General features: G+C 33.0%; 1 protein-coding gene across 5 annotated transcripts in view; it reads left to right on the top strand.

The window, feature by feature from the left end:
* Positions 1-17,573, top strand: part of LOC119084883 (DEP domain-containing protein DDB_G0279099) — an 81,865-nt gene that overhangs the window by 6,619 nt on the left and 57,673 nt on the right. For 2 of the 5 annotated variants that reach the window (XM_037195057.1, XM_037195050.1), the window contains exon 1: positions 15,801-16,504. The exons of 2 other annotated variants lie outside the window; for them this stretch is intronic. In XM_037195057.1, coding sequence (XP_037050952.1) covers positions 16,502-16,504 — 3 coding nt within the window. In that variant the 5' untranslated portion in view covers positions 15,801-16,501. Of the gene's footprint in view, positions 1-15,800; positions 16,505-17,573 lie in introns of those variants that run through there. One more of the 5 variants, XM_037195064.1, reaches the window with a different exon arrangement.

The raw sequence follows: 17,573 nt of genomic DNA, 5'->3' as shown, positions 1-17,573 counted from the left end.
ATTTATTCGACAGGTAGCTATTATGTTAAAGTTAAAGGTAAGCTACACTACGTTCTAGACAGCTTGACTTCTTAGTGCTCTTGGCAATGAACACAAATTCAAGCTAAATTCATGCTAATTGCTTTGCATTATTCCTATCGGGCGAACCACAATTTTCGAAACATTTCGTAATGAGATTGATTGATTGTGTATTATGGCTTTGTTAATTGCTTACGTGAAATTTAGTTGAAACCACGAACTATAACGTTAGACTAAGTTCGAATATCCTTGTCGAAATGGCATATTGTTATCAGGGTGGATCGATTTTTAAAAATTTTGATTTTCGTGACCGTGACCGTGACCGTGACATATCAAGAGCTGGTGCCTGTGCACATACCCAGTAGAGTTTGAACGTTGAACCACTGACAGTGGGAGTTATCCACTTGGATCCCCCTTTTTACTCTCCGGTTCATAGTAAGCGTGCATTGTATTTTAACAAATCACGTTTACAGTGAACAGCGCTGGATCGCCACTCGAGGTATGTTGTAACTTAACCTAACAACAATCACCGTCGCTCGACAAAGTGATCGGACTAGCTACAAATTTTGTTGTAATTATCAATTTCATCGTCCAATTACCTGGGTACTCGTCACAATTATTTACCTGTACGTTCAGTTATCTGACCATTTACCTGTAGGTGCTGCGATATATATACCAATCATGTATTACACCTTTACTACCTGTACATTCAGACTCGTCGGTATTTCATCATAGGACAATTTTCATGTGTTGGTGGTAATCATTCTTTTGACTTTCGTATTCTTCAAAAAAGCTTCCTCCAATAAACCATTAGGGCGTGAAAGAAGAGAGATAACATTAAAGTCAGACATACTTACGCCCTTTTACGCAACATTCGCACTTATTGGCGAGTCAAGCGAAGATTCACACCGTCAGACCACGTTCACTCAAAGCCCTCTGTTCAACTGATCCGGGTCATGGAATAATTCAGAAGCATAGAGGCAACAACGAAGCAAAGTTAGATTTGCCCTTTCACGTACCAGTCACACTCATTCATCCCGCGAGACGAAAGCTGATTCACTACTTTACGTAAAGATCGACGTCAAACCAGATTCGCCCTTTCACGTACCAGTTACACTCATTTCGCGAGACAGGAGCAGATTCACGCTCTCAGAAGGTTCGAAGTCAAACCTGATTCGCCCTTTCACGTACCAGTTACACTTATTTCGCGAGACAAAATTAGATTCACCCTTTTACGTAACGTTCACACTCTGCGGCCCCTTTACAGCCCCATTCCGTGTCTAATATACTCAAAACATATTTGTACTCACATTTGTCCAACGTACATCAATTTCAGGCCAGTCTATACTTACAAATGTTTCTCAAGGATTTCTTACATTTTCATTTTCAAGGGCTCAATTACATTGTGGGCAGTGGCATTCTTCAGTTTCTTAGGGTTTTCTTTGGACTCCTTATTTCACGAGCAGGGTGGGAGAGGCGCTTTTGCATCTCTGTTTTTCACCAATTTTGTACGATCTTTTCTGCGAAAATTTTCATTCATATGCACCGCTACGTTCTTCGTTGGCTTTTTATTCACCCTCAGGCATTTGTTTTCGAACAAAATACTTTATTTTTCACAATTTTTCCCACCAGCTCACACATGTAACGTTAGACTAAGTTCGAATATCCTTGTCGAAATGGCATATTGTTATCAGGGTGGATCGATTTTTAAAAATTTTGATTTTCATCCAAAAAGCACATGCCCGTCATACTTCAAATTATGACTTACAACAACCCAAACATGATAATTTTCAGTTTTAAAACGAATCGGATTTTTTTTGCGAGTAAAATGAGTCTGGGCAGCACTTACCATGAAAAATCATTTAAAGTGTCACGGCAATGGTGTGCGAGGTATCGATGAAAAATTGAGTTCAACCTCATTCAGGACCATCTATTTATTTGGGAACCAAAAATATTTACCTAGTGCGAAAGGTAACTTTTCTTTCAAAGATCATAAAGATTTTCTGATTTGCGTTGTCCTAAAATTAATATGCAAATTTTCTTGACATTTCCACCCAATTTGCGAAACCTCTTTTGTTGTGAATTCCTCATGAAATGAAATTCTGTCCGAGATTTTACTTCAAAGTTGAGCAACTTTTCGTTGGGAGCAAAATTTCTACTTTGAAGTGCCGAAAAGTATACAGAACTGTTTTTTCTCAGATTCGACGAAATAGTACATGAAATAAACTTTAGAACATTTTGTGGTTAATGTCATTGTACCCATCGGAAAATGGTTCCACACTATAAATGTGAAACACAAAGGATGGGGGATAGCCATTATAGGTAGCTTAATGGTACTGCTTAAAAAGATTTAGATAAATCCGGTCCATTGAATAAAGGATTTTCACGAATATTTCTTTCATTTGTTGCAACTGCATTACAACTATGTTGCCATTATGCTAATTACTACGGTCTGTAAAGCTTAATGGACCTCATACTGATACAAACATAAATCCAAAAATTCTAATAGCAGCCACAACTCTGAGTATCTTTCGATAATTGGTTTAAATAGCTTTCCGGATCCAGCGTCAATTTGACCTGTTCCGAGCTTTATGTGTTACTAAGCTTTTTGCTTAACTTTTACGATTTTCCACAGATGTACAGAAAATCTGAAATTGCTCAGAGCGTTTACCTGTCGTCGCTGGCAAGAAACAACTCGTCATCGTTCTTATAATCTCTATCACGACGTACCTTTTCCAATTAATAATTTTTCCGTCCCGTCAACCTAATCATTTTTCGACTAAGAAAACATGTTGTAACAGGTGGATGAATAACAACATTGAACTTTTGTCATTGTTGTTCTGCACTAAACAATTTACCTCCAACAAAAATTGCCAATGTTTCAATTACCTTCAAAGAATATAAAATCATTTTACGAATTCATATTAAATCGTAATCATGTAATAACATCACCGAGCCCAACAAGTTGATTTTCGTAGCAATTACTATAAGTTTCAGCGAATATAACCGAAAAATGTGTTTGCTATCCTTGATATTGATATGGTCCACATAAAATGAACAATAAAAATTCAGATTTTTTTTTTTGTTTGTTGCTGAAAGCCTACCAACTAAAACCATTTTATATATATCGAATTGAATACTCGCTGAGTGAATACACCTTGTGCCACCGTGTTATAATAGAAACCTTATTCAATATATCAATAACACATAACACACACCAAATAAAACGAATGCTCCATGCTCGTAATTACCTAGGTTTTTATTTCTTCAAATTATTTGTTGAAAATACCATAAAGTTACGAAAAAAAATAACATTTTTGTTGTCACGCAATGTGCCATGCTATAGTTTTGATACGAAAAAAAAAAATGCAGAAAAAAGTGAGGCAAAAACGTGGTTTACTTAACACTGCATTACCCAGATTAAAAATTGGAAAAAATAATGAAAATTCCGATGCGAATTGTTTAATTTTACTAAAAATGATATTGTATATGCAATGTGATCTTCTTCCTATTGAATTGTATTCAATGAAATGTAGTGCAGCAATACTTTGCACAAAACTAATTTAACGTAACTTTGAATGTAGATTTTGACACACTTCTCAAATGAGTTTCATAAATTTTAGATGAATCGATTGCCACTCAGTCAATTATTGTTACGATTATGTTTAACGTGTTGTTGTTATCTTTGCAAATGGTACGAGAACATTTATTCCAACCACAATTTCACCCTTCGTTGACCTTAACAATTATGCTTTCGTCGTTCGCTTAACTTTTCTTAAATTTTAAATCCAAATATGGCAACATTTCTAATGTGCCATATTGTTGAACGGGTTAATTGAATGGGAGGCTAAAACAGTTGGATAATTAACTCGGATCATCAATCGTGTGTTCCTCAAAATGTTAATGTCTTCAGCTTTAATTGAGTGCTATATGTATTCGTACTTACACAATGTAATACATGCAAGTTGCAATCATGTGATTACATCACGACATTTCGGGCACGTCTCACATTTCAAGCCACAAAACATCACCACAAGTGCTGTGTTTTTGCTGGGGAACTCATGAACACAGTTGAATGCTCGAATGCTCATTCTAAAAAAGAAAAGAAACTTGAAATGCTTGGTTCTCATTCAATTTGTACGTTACAGCTTCAAATGGAGTCTAAGCATTATTTTGTTCTGTGATAAACAGGACGAGATTAATTTGTCGATAATGTATAGCTAGTTGGGCTGAAATATTATGGATTGTTGGAGTGGTATCGTTGTCCTTTCGGTCTACCATTTTTTTTACATCTATCGTGTAGTTTTCTGTTTAATTCGATAGTCATCTGGTCTGTTTTAGTATAGAATATTGAAATTGAAATTACGGATAAGTTCGTTATGGTTATTTTCACAAATTTCAAGACGTTTTACTCGTAAGACAAAGAAAAACAAACGATAACCAGGATACGAACTGTTGTCTGGTGCAGATTCGATTTAATTAATAATTTCATACTCGAAAAATGTGTTAAAAGTTATCCCCAAAACTTTCCCCCTTTTTCTTTCATTTCAAAATAAATCAGCGAGCTAAGCATCCAATTTCAATTTGGTTTCTACGTAGCCTTACCGACTTAATAGATTGACCACATAACGAAAAACACATAATTTCCAAAGTAATTTTTGTGTTTAAAAGCGTACCATAATCCACGTACATCATAACCACCAGCTTTCTACGGTATACATCGAAAAAAATGCAATCAAAAATCTATTTCACTAGGAAATGTAATTCAGGTAAACAATGTTCAGGTAAACAATGGCCAAGTAAACAACACGATCAATTTGAAAAGTAATCATCAAATCAAATATTATTAACAAAAAAAACAGACAATCTGTTTAAGGAAAATTACCTCATAAACGCGTGTTAGAAAAATTATTGTATATTCATTGCACCAGTGTATAATATGTTATGCTATACGTAATGCAACAGCTTACGGAGACCGTATAGCATGTATTGGATGGTATATTATAGATGTTATGGTTTTTACCTAATACAGAAATTATAATAATAATAACAATCATCACACAGCAACGTTTTGAAATAATTTACACTACACACAAAAATCCCCTGTGCATGCACAATAGAGTCAACGTTTTCTCAGGAAATTGAAATTAAAAGTAAACAAAATTAAATTGCTGTCCTCACATTAGATTAACTTTTGCCGTGCATTTCATTTCACTTCACGGACCATAAGAAGGTCTCAGCTGAAACTGTTTGCGCGCTGTGACTGAAACTGAATACAACCGTCGACGATGGAGGTCATCCGTTTTTATCTTCTGCAATTAGACGTAATGTCTGGCAGTTAGTTTGGTCTTGAGGATTTTTAGTATAAAGAGAAAAAGTGTGTGATCTGCATCAATGAAATTGAAGCCAATACGTTACGTCAGTTCCTTAATAAGTTAATGCGTAATTTATGCATTGTAACGAGTAATGTCATGACGGTTTTATGGGTTCCGTACAAAGAAGGATTTCTGTTTAATGAAAAAGTAACTTTCTATTGGAAGGCTTTCATTATTCATGATCACAATGTTCACTTCACGCAATGGGCATGTGAGTCGATGAACTCATGAATCCCGATGCTCTTTTTCGCTCTTTTTTCGTGAACATGTGAGAGTATGTTTTCAACACAATCTTGAACAAGTTAAAGAGTGGTCAGAACTGTCTTTTTCAGATAAACTCATCTTCTGTGACCATCCTCTAAGGATATTTCAATCCCAGAACACAATTTTCACAAGCAAAATCTCTCAAGTCTTGTCGGTCAACAACTTTTTTTTTTAATTTACATTCTGTATTTCAAAAATATCTCTTTTGTCGTGGAATAATTTAAAATGCACGCAGTTCCTACCTTAATCGGAACAAAACAATAAAAAGTTGGGAGAAAAAACATTCAATGTTTACGCCTCATTGTAAAAAACTGTGGAAGCTTTTTGATAGAATTGTTTTTAAGATTTCAAAATGGTTAAATAAAATTATGTTCTCGCCCTCGCAATGCCTTTCGTTTCGTGTCAAACGTACCATCAATGTATTGAATAAGTGAACAGTTAAACCGTGTCTTTTGAGATGGGTGGAAAGCGAATGTGATGATGTGAAAAATTGAAACTTTAATTAGTGAACGTAATCAAAGCTTTGCTAATCTATTCAAACGAATCATAATTGTGAATATTACACTTTTAGAAAAATTCAAATGGCCACATTCGTTGTGTATATCCGTCGTCTCATTACCGTTAATTTGGCGTAACACACACTCAGAAAAAAAAAAACGAAAACGAAAATAAATAATGTAATTTAAGCTCAGCTACAATTAAAGGTCTACCTACCTAATTGATTGAATCTGATTGCCTCTTATGAAATATGCGTGCATTTTGATTTGCGTTATGGAACCTAAAAGTGAGAAAAGATAAAAATTTTCTATCGAAATTTCGTTTCAAATGGTAATCATGTGGCTTAATTTAGTTGAATAGACCTTTTTCTCCTTATAATAATATTAATATTCGTATTTATACGTGTAATTCAAGGGCCCTAATGATGTTTGTGCACACTGAATTTATCTTTGTTATGTGATAAAAAAAAGTTTCAAAATGTTTGCGTTAATGTCGACAAAATATCATGTAATAACGAAATAAATTTTGGTTGGGATTATGCTCACAGATAAAATATTACATCGGAATTTTGTAGCGTTATGTATGCGTCCAGTGTTTTTGATACAATTTCATTAATCACTGGTTTCATGGGTATCTGAACTTTTGTTTTTGTTTTTAATTTATCGACAAGTTGTCAATTATTGCTGTGACACTGTATATCGTCAGGTAACTTTAAATCACTTACAGCTTACAGTGCCTAAAGGCGACATTAAATTCATCCACATACCTTTAATCTTTTACGTCTTTTGTTTTAACTGTTGAATTTCTAATATACACAAAATCTTTTACTTCATTTTTTTTAAACTAACATTTTACTCGTAATTTTCATCGTCACCCCAGTAAAAATAAAAGTCTCAAAAGTTCGAAATACGTAGTCTCATGGTCTCAAAATACATGGGACTTGAGACCGTGAGACTACGTATTTCGAACTTTTGAGACTTTTATTTTTACCAGGGCATTGTTGAGAACAGCCGCTACATTACTTGTTTCTGATCTACTTATGAGCTTTACAAAAAATTCAACGAAATCGTACTACATTCAACGATTTTATATCCTATAATGGCAAGGAATTGGAAATAATATTTTCAAATAACAAAATTTTCCGAGCGGTAGTATTCCTATTGATGATAAAATGCGTAGATTCTAACCACTGGCAATTATTTAGTTTACCCTCAGATTGAATTAATGATTAGTAATTACATCTACACGCTATAACCCAAGAATCACCACAATTTCTTTTACTACTGACCAACAATCAACAACCATAGTAATAATTACGCTCTGCATTTTCATCTATTTCCAACTTAAGTGAATTTGTTTTGCGTTTAATGGGCCCATAACCTGTGAAATTGTGAGACCAACCATTTTTTTTTACTGTGATAATGGAACAAGTTATGCGAAACGTTCAATCGACTGCAAGACAGAAACTATCTTTAATTATTGCTAATGGACAATTAGAGGAAAAAAATCCGATAAAATAGGTAATTATTCCATCAAATCACTTAAGTCGTTATTTATTTAGCTGAAGAATAAAAGGTAAATCTCTCATCATTTGACTACCTACATTTCAACAAAGAACAAACCGTCGAGGGTGTACTAAACTGATTATCAATATTATGACATTTTGTGTTGGCAAAAATATATATAAAGTAAAGTGATTGTGAGGTGTGTCTTAGTAAACGAAAACTAAAACAGGCCTTATAAACGTTTTAATTCCAAACGTAGAACCATAATTATATTAAATCGTCTATGCGAGGCCTACGTACGCAATTAAAAGTACTTTCGTAACAGAAAGAATAAAAACAATGTTCGTGTTACTCATCGCATATTAGCGTCATTAAAAAGAAAGATCATCTTTGCGCCTTCTAGTATACACAAATTAATTGTAAACTTTTTTTTTATAGAGAGGCGTAAAATGAAACAAAATCTTGAAAAAGTGAATAGCATTGAGCATTCAGAGCGTTTGTATTGACTTATATTACATGTTGCATCGAGCCAGAGAAAAAAAAAAAGGTTTTTTTTATTACCATAGATCGGTTCCAATGCGACTATTCCTATAGCTTGGAAATTATAAGAATAATAAAAAAAAACAACAACACACAACTGATGTGGGCATCACAACAGAATAAATTATTTATTTAAAATGAAAATTTATTTTCTCATACAGAAAGGTATTTGCAATATAAATTTATCGAATGAATTATAGAGGCTGCAGCGGTAATATATTAGTTTTCATAACCAAATTTGGTAAATTAAAGCTACTTCAAAACAACAGAATTCATTTGATTTCTTTATATGTTAGACGTATTGCTTGGGGAAATCATTAAAAATTGAACTATTTACGTAGTTAGTCTGACTGTTTGATATAATGATAGACTAATTGATTACAAATGACGAAATAATGTCGAGAAGAGCTATTCAGATATTGTTAATTATTGTACAATGAGAATTCGTAATCATATCCCTTGTTACATGTCTCGGCTTAAAGGAAGAATATTGTTACCGCATACCGCAAATATGTTGATAAGAATAACCACTCTTTGATACTGAACCCGCAAACGTCACTAAGCTAGTCAATTTATGACCAATTAAGAATAGTCCTAGATTTTTAAGAGAAATTTAAATTTAGCCTTTCACAGCACAACAGCTGTGTAATTATCAGGCTATATAAGCTTACTTTAGTCACAGCATACCTTTTATTTCTATCGTCGCCATCGATAACACATGTTGCGGATTATTTGCTTTAACTATTAAAATGAGTGTAAAGTAGATTTGCCTCAACTCTATTCCCATGTGGTGCGTAAGAATTACTAGAATAATCACTAAAACTAATTGATCAATGCAAAAATAGAACTTAACTTGAAGCAAAATTGGGTATTTGAAAAATACTATTTTTGACAACTGTCAAAAATATGGAATGTAATGTGGATTGGATTTATTTAAAATTCTCAACAGTGGCTGGGCTTTAAGAGTTAGCCGCTGTACCCAGGCGTGCAATTTTACAAAAAAAAAAAATTGTGTTTCATAGAGTTTTCCGTGTTTGCGGTGTGAATAAGCTTACTTGCTCCACTGAAAATGCATTGGCACAATGACGCTTTGTTGACTTTCTCAACTTTTGTGTTCAATTCAGAGGAAACTCGTAAATTCCAAATAACTATTGCCATTCCAAAGGAATCTTAAAGGGATAATCTCTATTGATTTTCCACTTTGTGCTCCAAGTTCCAATACTCCAACAACGCCCGACCACCGAAAATTGAAAATTATGAAATAATTTAATCTGCTACAATGATTGGTAAATATAACGACAGGCTAGCCTCTAAAACTATCAACTTCTCGGTGATTTGCAAGACTTTTACTGATGTATAATAAGCATCTGAACAATTAAATATTTATTTACCTTCAGCAACATTCAATTTATTTCGAAGCTTTAGGGTGAGAAAGCATAAATAAAACGGAAACTGATAATACCGAAAACTAACCGTGTGAAGCAGCAGAATATTATTCGTTTCACTGCTAAAAAAGATAGGCATAAAACGTTGATTTACTACGTTTTACTGATATCTTATCAGCATTTAATTTTGTTTTCTATTGTTTTAGTCGAACCAAAATGTTATAGTCATAATAAAATCAATGCGCTCGCTGGAGTGAAAGTCAAAAAATTTGTCTGAACACAAAGGCATCATAAAATATTGGCTTGTGTCTTAAATTGAAATATTAAACAATTCATCACCTTGTTGTACAACTTCTTCTTTCTTAAAACTTGTGTCTCAATTAACAATTACATTTATGGATGTATTTACAGATTCATAAGCCTGATGGCTATAAATGTACAAAATGATCAATAACATCAAATTATGATATGAGTAACGTGCAATCAACCTCATAATCAACGGAGCACAGATGAAACTTTCGTAAATTACAGTTATTAAATAATTAAATTAGTTTTAATTAAAATGATAGACAGAAAAACAGTCCAAAGACGTACGTACATAAATGGAAGAGTATTCTGTTTTTTGTCTTCGTTTTATCTGTGAAATCGAAAAACTATCGATTTAGTTATTGTATTCAATTCTACTTAGTTGCCGGTGTTGCACATGTTTTGATGTTATGAACTAATGATGATTTGCAATGGCGTATAATTAATTCGAAAATGTTGTAGGTCGCCTAATTGCACATTTAATAATTAGCTTCGTTTTACTGATCCAATAATTTCGGTAAAATGTACAAATAGTGACGGAATGTATGTGTACACAGTTGTTATTCGGAAGATGCTCTTTGTATGGAAGAAGAACACGCGTTTCTTTTATTGAACCAATCGATATTAATTACAGAAACGAAATTCGAAGCGATGCGTCTGTAATGCTTAATTAAAGTTAATTGAATTATGATCTCGATTATTGAGAGTTGAATCAACCAATGTGACTGTAGAAATTTGCCATACGAAAACACATTTCACAAGAATAATAGAAATGAAATTGATTTAATAGTTTTAGATAGAGAGAGAAGGTCAATACTGTCTAGAACACAATAATCGGACCCTCGAAATTTTTCATGGCTCTCAAGAAGATCAACATGTTGAAAATTACAGGTGTCTTAAATGAGGGGAAAATTGTTTTGAGTTATCAATATTCTAACTTTACGATCTACAACTTTTCAACCGGTTGGAACAAAATCTTTTACTTCATTTGCTTTAACATACATTCTGCTATATTGGGCCACATTAACCATAACTCATCGCTTATTTTGGTTTTCTTTCATACATTGTCTTTGTCGAAAAAAATTATATCGGAAACGACAGTCCCTTTCGCTGAATCGTAATAGAATTTGAACTTATAGAACGAGATCCAGTTAAGACTGCGATGGCACATACTCTTCGGCCATATTTTTTACACTCACACCGCTACTCTGGCTGTCAACGCTCATCAGAGGATCACGTTCACGTTATGAAGGACTGATATTTTTCAGTTTTCTTTAAGATGCAGTGTATCCCTTCATTTATTGAAACAATAAATTGTAATCATGAAAATAGCATCGAGCAGTATTGCATTCCTTCAAGTTCTAAAAATTTCTGCATTGCTTTCCACACTTACCATTAGGAGACGAACAATTTTCATATTCGATTCGTTGAAATTGACTCTCAAATTGGATTCATTTCTCATAAAGAACTCAATTGGCGGTTCGGTAATTTATATCTTGGACCTTGGCTTAATGAACTCCGTATGAGTAAAAAGTTTTCACAAGGTTCTAAGCCGAGTGAACAGACAAACACGTTATGATATGCAATTTCATGCATATTAAAATGGAAAGGGCCATCAGTATAAAGCGGAAACAATTTTTGTCTAATTTAGAGAACACAAAATCAATATGTGCATTGTTCAATGTAGCCAGCAAGAATCACGCGACGAAAATCGTTCTTGTTTGAAATTTGTCGTGTAGGCTATACGGAGAATTGAAACGTTTTTTGTTTGTTATTTGTATGTATTCTAAAAAGACGGGTTTTTTGTTTCTTTTTCTTAATTTATATCAGCGAACCACACAATGGTTTGTGTGTTTCGATTTCTTATAATTAAGATATTAACGATATTAACCCATGCCCAATATATCATGGATAAATTAACATTTAACTCCATAAATTGAGAAGTAAATGCGGCCGAACAAAACACAATTGACTAATCAGCATTCAGCATTTTTTTCTCTTCAAACAGCCGTGTAATTTCTATCTATCCAATATTTCAGTTATCCTTGAAATCGTTCAACCAATTTGTTTGAAAACCCACAGTGAATTAATTTTTAATTATTTTATTGGCATATTGCCTGTGTATCATTTCTCATTCAATATAGAATTGAATGCCGAAAGACATGGGAAATAATATTCGATTTGATGCATATAAATATGTCCATGTAATGCGGTAATGTGTACAGTAATTTACTTTAAAAAAAAGTAATGCAGTGACGTTGGTATGTTATTCTAATAAAAATACCTCATTACATTCCGTAAAGCCATTACGTTTCCAGCAACAAACCATTTAAGACGAATATATAAGACAATCGTTTAATCTTTTTTTTCGTTCGTGTTAATTTGACTCAAAATTGCATTAACATGGAAAAATGATGGTGTGTTGTGTGTTGGTTTTTGTTTTTCTGTTTAATTGAAAGCACCAACCAAAACGTCTTTTAACATTGACATATTTTTTGGGTAAAAATCTTTTTGGTTTGACAGTGACATACGACACTGACACGCGTTTCGTGAACATATAACCTTTTTTTTAGAGTTACTCTCTTAACATGACATTGGTTTGGTGAATTACGTGTAATTGTTGTGGCGTCAATGATGCATTATTCTCGTTAAGGATGATGATAGTGACTCTTGTTTTAGGCTTATTAGGACCGTCAGAATTTTAGCGGTAAGAATGGATTTTTCGTTGATCGTCTTAACTCGACCAAAGGAAAATTATCAAACTAAATTGAAGTCACGGATGAGGATGAATCTTCTTAATATCACCTTTGATTAACGGCAAGTGCGTCATGTCATCGTATTAATATTTTTTTACCAAAGCTCCACAACATCATGTCACACATAACCAAATAATAATAACGTTCAAGAGGGGAATGGAGCCACTTCACTCTACTACAATTCTTTGATTCCACTTCTTCTATCAATCAAAATGTCGATTAGCTGCTAATTCGTTCTTACAGTTTAAGAACTTCGTAGGTGGTAGTTCCTTATATTAAAATAGACTACATTCACAAAAAGCCTTACCCTTCACCAAAAAACAATAGTAGTTCGCCCCTAATCAGGGTTTGCTTAAGATTTGTAGCGTCACTGGGCTATTTCGTTTCCAGCGCTAAGAGCTTAAACACATCGTTTAAGTTTCCAGCGCCAACATTCGAAATTTTGGTTTAGCGCTACTGGGCTAAGCCCATATAGCCCATCATTTTAATCCGACTCTGCCCCTAATTTCGATCCTATATTTTCAACAAATTCAAAACTAATGCAAAAGAATGTACATGCTGATTACAATCGTGTGACATTGCAAATATTTTTTGTTTAAAAAGATTGGCCGATGTTAAGAATTTGTGTTATCAAATTAAAGCAACAAATATAGCGAACGACTAAGTCTGTAATCAAAAATGATTAATCTCTTTATTTCTGCAAAACGCTTGTGACAACATGCAGCGATATCACTTTCTCGATAAGATCGTTTACAAGCATTGCCTCGTCGTCGTCGTTTAGCCATTATTTTGATACCCCAGTAAGTGTATACTGTGTATGTGTGCGTATATAACGTTTTATTTATTCTAATTAGCAAAGTTCGTTGTCATTAATTTGTAGAAACCAATTGAGCCTCGTTTATAATATCTTATCAGTGAGCATATCAAAAAAATTGTTTTTTTTTGTACAATGTTCGTCAACCAAATAGAATACAAAACGATAACGAGAAAACGTTGTTCTTACACTTTTAGAATTTTTTATTTTAATAAATAGTGAAGTTTACGAAATTGTTTTGTTTACATAATTACGATACTTCGATACTTTTTCTTGTTCCTTTCTCTCTTTTCTTCATGCTTAACAGTAATCGTAGTTTCAATACATCATTTTCGAGAAAGAAAGAAAGAAAAAAAAAACTCACTAAATTTGTTGACTTTTGAAAATAGAATTTATCGATCAAACAAACATGTTTCCTCATTTTCAATTTTGATGGATATGCCGCATTATAAACTTTTTTTCTTCTTTTCGGTTGGTTTTACAAAGTATAGACTTTCTATCTGGTCTCATTACATTTAAGAATTGGAGTTTCTTACTATAATTTAATTCTGGAAATTGTTTTTTTATTGAAAATTAATTATATACTCCGCAAGTCTAGTCTAAATATTTAGACGATAATTTTTCGTTTTTACTGACACACAGATCAGAGCTAATAAATTACCTGAAAAATAATATGCTTTCCTTGTAAAACGAAAATTTATGCTGTAGATTCATTTAAAAACCCATCAACATTTGATGTATTGCTATGACTATGGCTTCGCTATATAAATGCAATTTGTAACTTATTTTTGTTATATGCAAATATGCATCCGAAATATGTAGCAAGACTGTTTCGTTTGCATTTTTCTTTTTCTTTTTCAACAACCCTATGTTTTCATTTGCCGATGTTATTTTAATCAGAAATTCTTCGGAAATTTAAACATTTAATGGACGTTTTCCCATTAACTCAATGCTAGACTAGGTAAAAATAGTGACAGGAAAACCGTATAATTCCTGTTAAAAATTTCGTTTCACTCTGCGTTTTATCCAGCATCAAATCACAGATTTAATCTGAGAATTTATCGTAAATATTTCAATCTATTCGAGTCTTCTATAACACTCACGGGACGTATACAATCCTGTCGTTTGATCCAGTTGAATACGATTTTCGATTACCTTTAACACCAGCAAAGGTCGATTCCCCTAAGTCAATCAAATAGTCATTACCTGCCGTTAGACGGAAAATCCAGTTGTGGTTTAATATAAAATAAGTTAAAGTTGCACCCCCAACACGTAGTTAAAAGTTGTGAAATCAGCAGTAGAAATTACAGACAAAAAGCTAACGCAAAAGTTTGTCCTGATCTTAATTTGTCCTTTTAAACTCGACAGCTTTCTAAGTTCCAATTTATTGGAAATCGAATTCGAATCGAAGAAAAAAGGCAGAATTCTCGCTTGTACTCCCGAACCATTTTTTTTTCTTCTACTGCTGACCGACCGATTCCCTGCATAAGAGAACGGAATACGAAAAAATATTCAATAAATTCAGCAATGCATCGGTGTACCTCTATATAGTCAACGTAAACACATAAAAAGATTCTCTGTATTTGGGTGTATTGAAAGTCTCGCAGAGCCCGTGTGGAGCTGAAACGAACATTTTTTTTCTTCTGTGTTTTGTTTCGGAATAATATTTTATTTAGCGGCGATATCGCGACATGAGTTCAAATTTTATGTATGAGAGAGAGAATTACATCAACGAAAAACAAATTATGCTGTACATACATGAAACATTAGCATTAGCATTTTTGTATGTAGGTATATTACAATGTTGTAAACGAGATTATGAGACCTATACACATAGACAATGGTTTGAATGCAACGTTAAGTTTTAAAATATTTCGTTTTTTAAACATCACGCAATTATCGGTTATTTATATGTTGTATGTTGTATCTTTTTCGGTTTCCGAACGACTGCAGGATAACCTAAATTGATTTTCAAGAAATTCGGTTATTACCCTCTGAAACACGCGGCTAACGATCCCGAACATTTTTTTTAATTGAAAGTGCACCTGAAAGGTGAATGGTAATTTTCTATCTTTTGAACAAACGTTCGGGCAGAATTTTTTGTATGGTAAAATTTAACCCAAAATAGATCCCACTTAATAGGCAACAATTCATCAATTAAAACCAAAATTTAATAAACGTTTGCGTCAACCAATTTTTTCGTCAATATGTTCCATCGAATTGATGTTTCTTCCGAATTGTAAATAATAATACTACACTACACCAACCGAACGTTATTTTATTTCTTGTGTGCATGCACACATCCACACAATTCAACTCTCTCATACCACGCCAGTCGCATTCAACCATCATAAAATTAGTGACGTGGGGAGACGAACGTTCTGGTTGGCGTGCTTCAACAATAATCGCGATATACAAAAATTATACGAAAACGGTTTGAATGAAATAAACTTCATGTGAGTCAGACGCCGATTACCAATCAGCATGTACGCGCGTCATACTCTCTCGTGAAATGGTTATAAAGTTTTTTTTTATTTCTTATTGTTCTGTTGTTTTCATTACAAAACGTTTTTGTTGAATAAGGAAGTCCTTTATTGTTGGTTAATGGTTTAAATAAAAAAAATTGTTTGTTTGAATAGCCAAAAGGAAATTTGTTTCTTGTGATTAAGTTGAGGACTGGTTTGATAAAAATTGTCTGAATTTCTGAAGCGCTACGAAATTAGTTTGGTGTCAAGACAGTTTAGAAGAATTATCATGATGTGAGAGAATTTGTGTGCGGAAAAAAGTGCCTTGAATAAATAGAAGAAAAAAAAAATTGTTAAAAATATTTCACTCATTGAAATGCATATCTTTGTTATATTAGTTCACAAGTGATGTTAACATTTTGTTCCAAAAAGAAGAATTTTATTACTGAAGAAGTGAATCATCTAATTGAATGAATATAATGATTGTACAAATCATTGGAACTGGATATACGTTAATAAACATCAGCTAATTCAGCAGAAATTGTACGTGGAATAATTAACATCAATAACGTTGCATGGTAATGTTAATTTTTCAAAACTTTAATTTTGTTTCGTATACAAAAATTGTTTTTTTTTTTAACTTTTCGTTCTCATAAAAATTGCACATCGAGTAGATATTTGTTTTCTTCTTACTTTATATTATTCCTCTGTTTATGCATATAAGGAACGTTACAAGTGAACAGATTTCTTTTTACAGTAAATCTTTTCCATTTATTTAAATATTTTATTTATATTGCTTGAGAGAGCTTTCGGTCGTATATACATATGAATATAATTTGGATACCATCCGCGTGTGTTCAAAACATTTCAATTACACTTTCAGCATGACTTTTCGAAAATTTTTGCTTTATCGGCTGTGGTGACTTTTTTTAGCACAACATATTTGCCTGAATCTCTTTTTCTCTCGATTGAAGCAAACTCGATACAATCATTTATTCCTTGTCATCGAGTAAAGCTTATCTTGGGTTATATTCCTCTTGCTTGACTTACCATATTTTTGTTCGAGAACGTGATCTACTACCCCAAATTTCATACACATTTCTTGCAACTTACGCACAAAAAAATCAGTTTGATTTAACGATATAATTAAAATTGAATTTCCAATGAATTACTGTCATCATAATAAAATACCTTGCCACGACATGTGACAAATATTTGATCAGTTGGTGTCTTTTATTTTTAAGTATACCTAGAGACTTATGCAAACGAAAATGGATGAGAAATTTACAAAAAAAAACTTTTGCTACTATATCAATCATATAGCACCCCATTTTCACCCACATGTCGAAGAGTCTTCTATTTTTTTGATGTTTTCAGACAAACTTTAGTTTTGAAAGTTTTGAAAGTCATGCGAAGGCAGCATATCTGTCTTAAAATTGCTTTTGTTCGCGAAAAGTTTATTGAAGTCAAAACTGTAATTTGGAAGATAATGATAATAAATCGCTTTATCGAGTTCTGTAATTTCCTTAAAATTGTCGAAATTATCTTTACAGAAAATTTCTGGGATATGTTCGATTAAAAAAAAACTGCCAGTTCACGAAGTCAAAGTGCATTAGTAGATAAAGTAGTTTCAGATAAATCTGAGAC

The sequence above is a fragment of the Bradysia coprophila genome, chromosome X, assembly GCF_014529535.1.
Source record: "Bradysia coprophila strain Holo2 chromosome X, BU_Bcop_v1, whole genome shotgun sequence".
Classification (NCBI taxonomy): Eukaryota; Metazoa; Arthropoda; class Insecta; order Diptera; family Sciaridae; genus Bradysia; species Bradysia coprophila.
The sequence above is the reverse complement of the archived record's forward strand: the minus strand, read 5'-3'. Positions and strand labels throughout refer to the sequence as shown.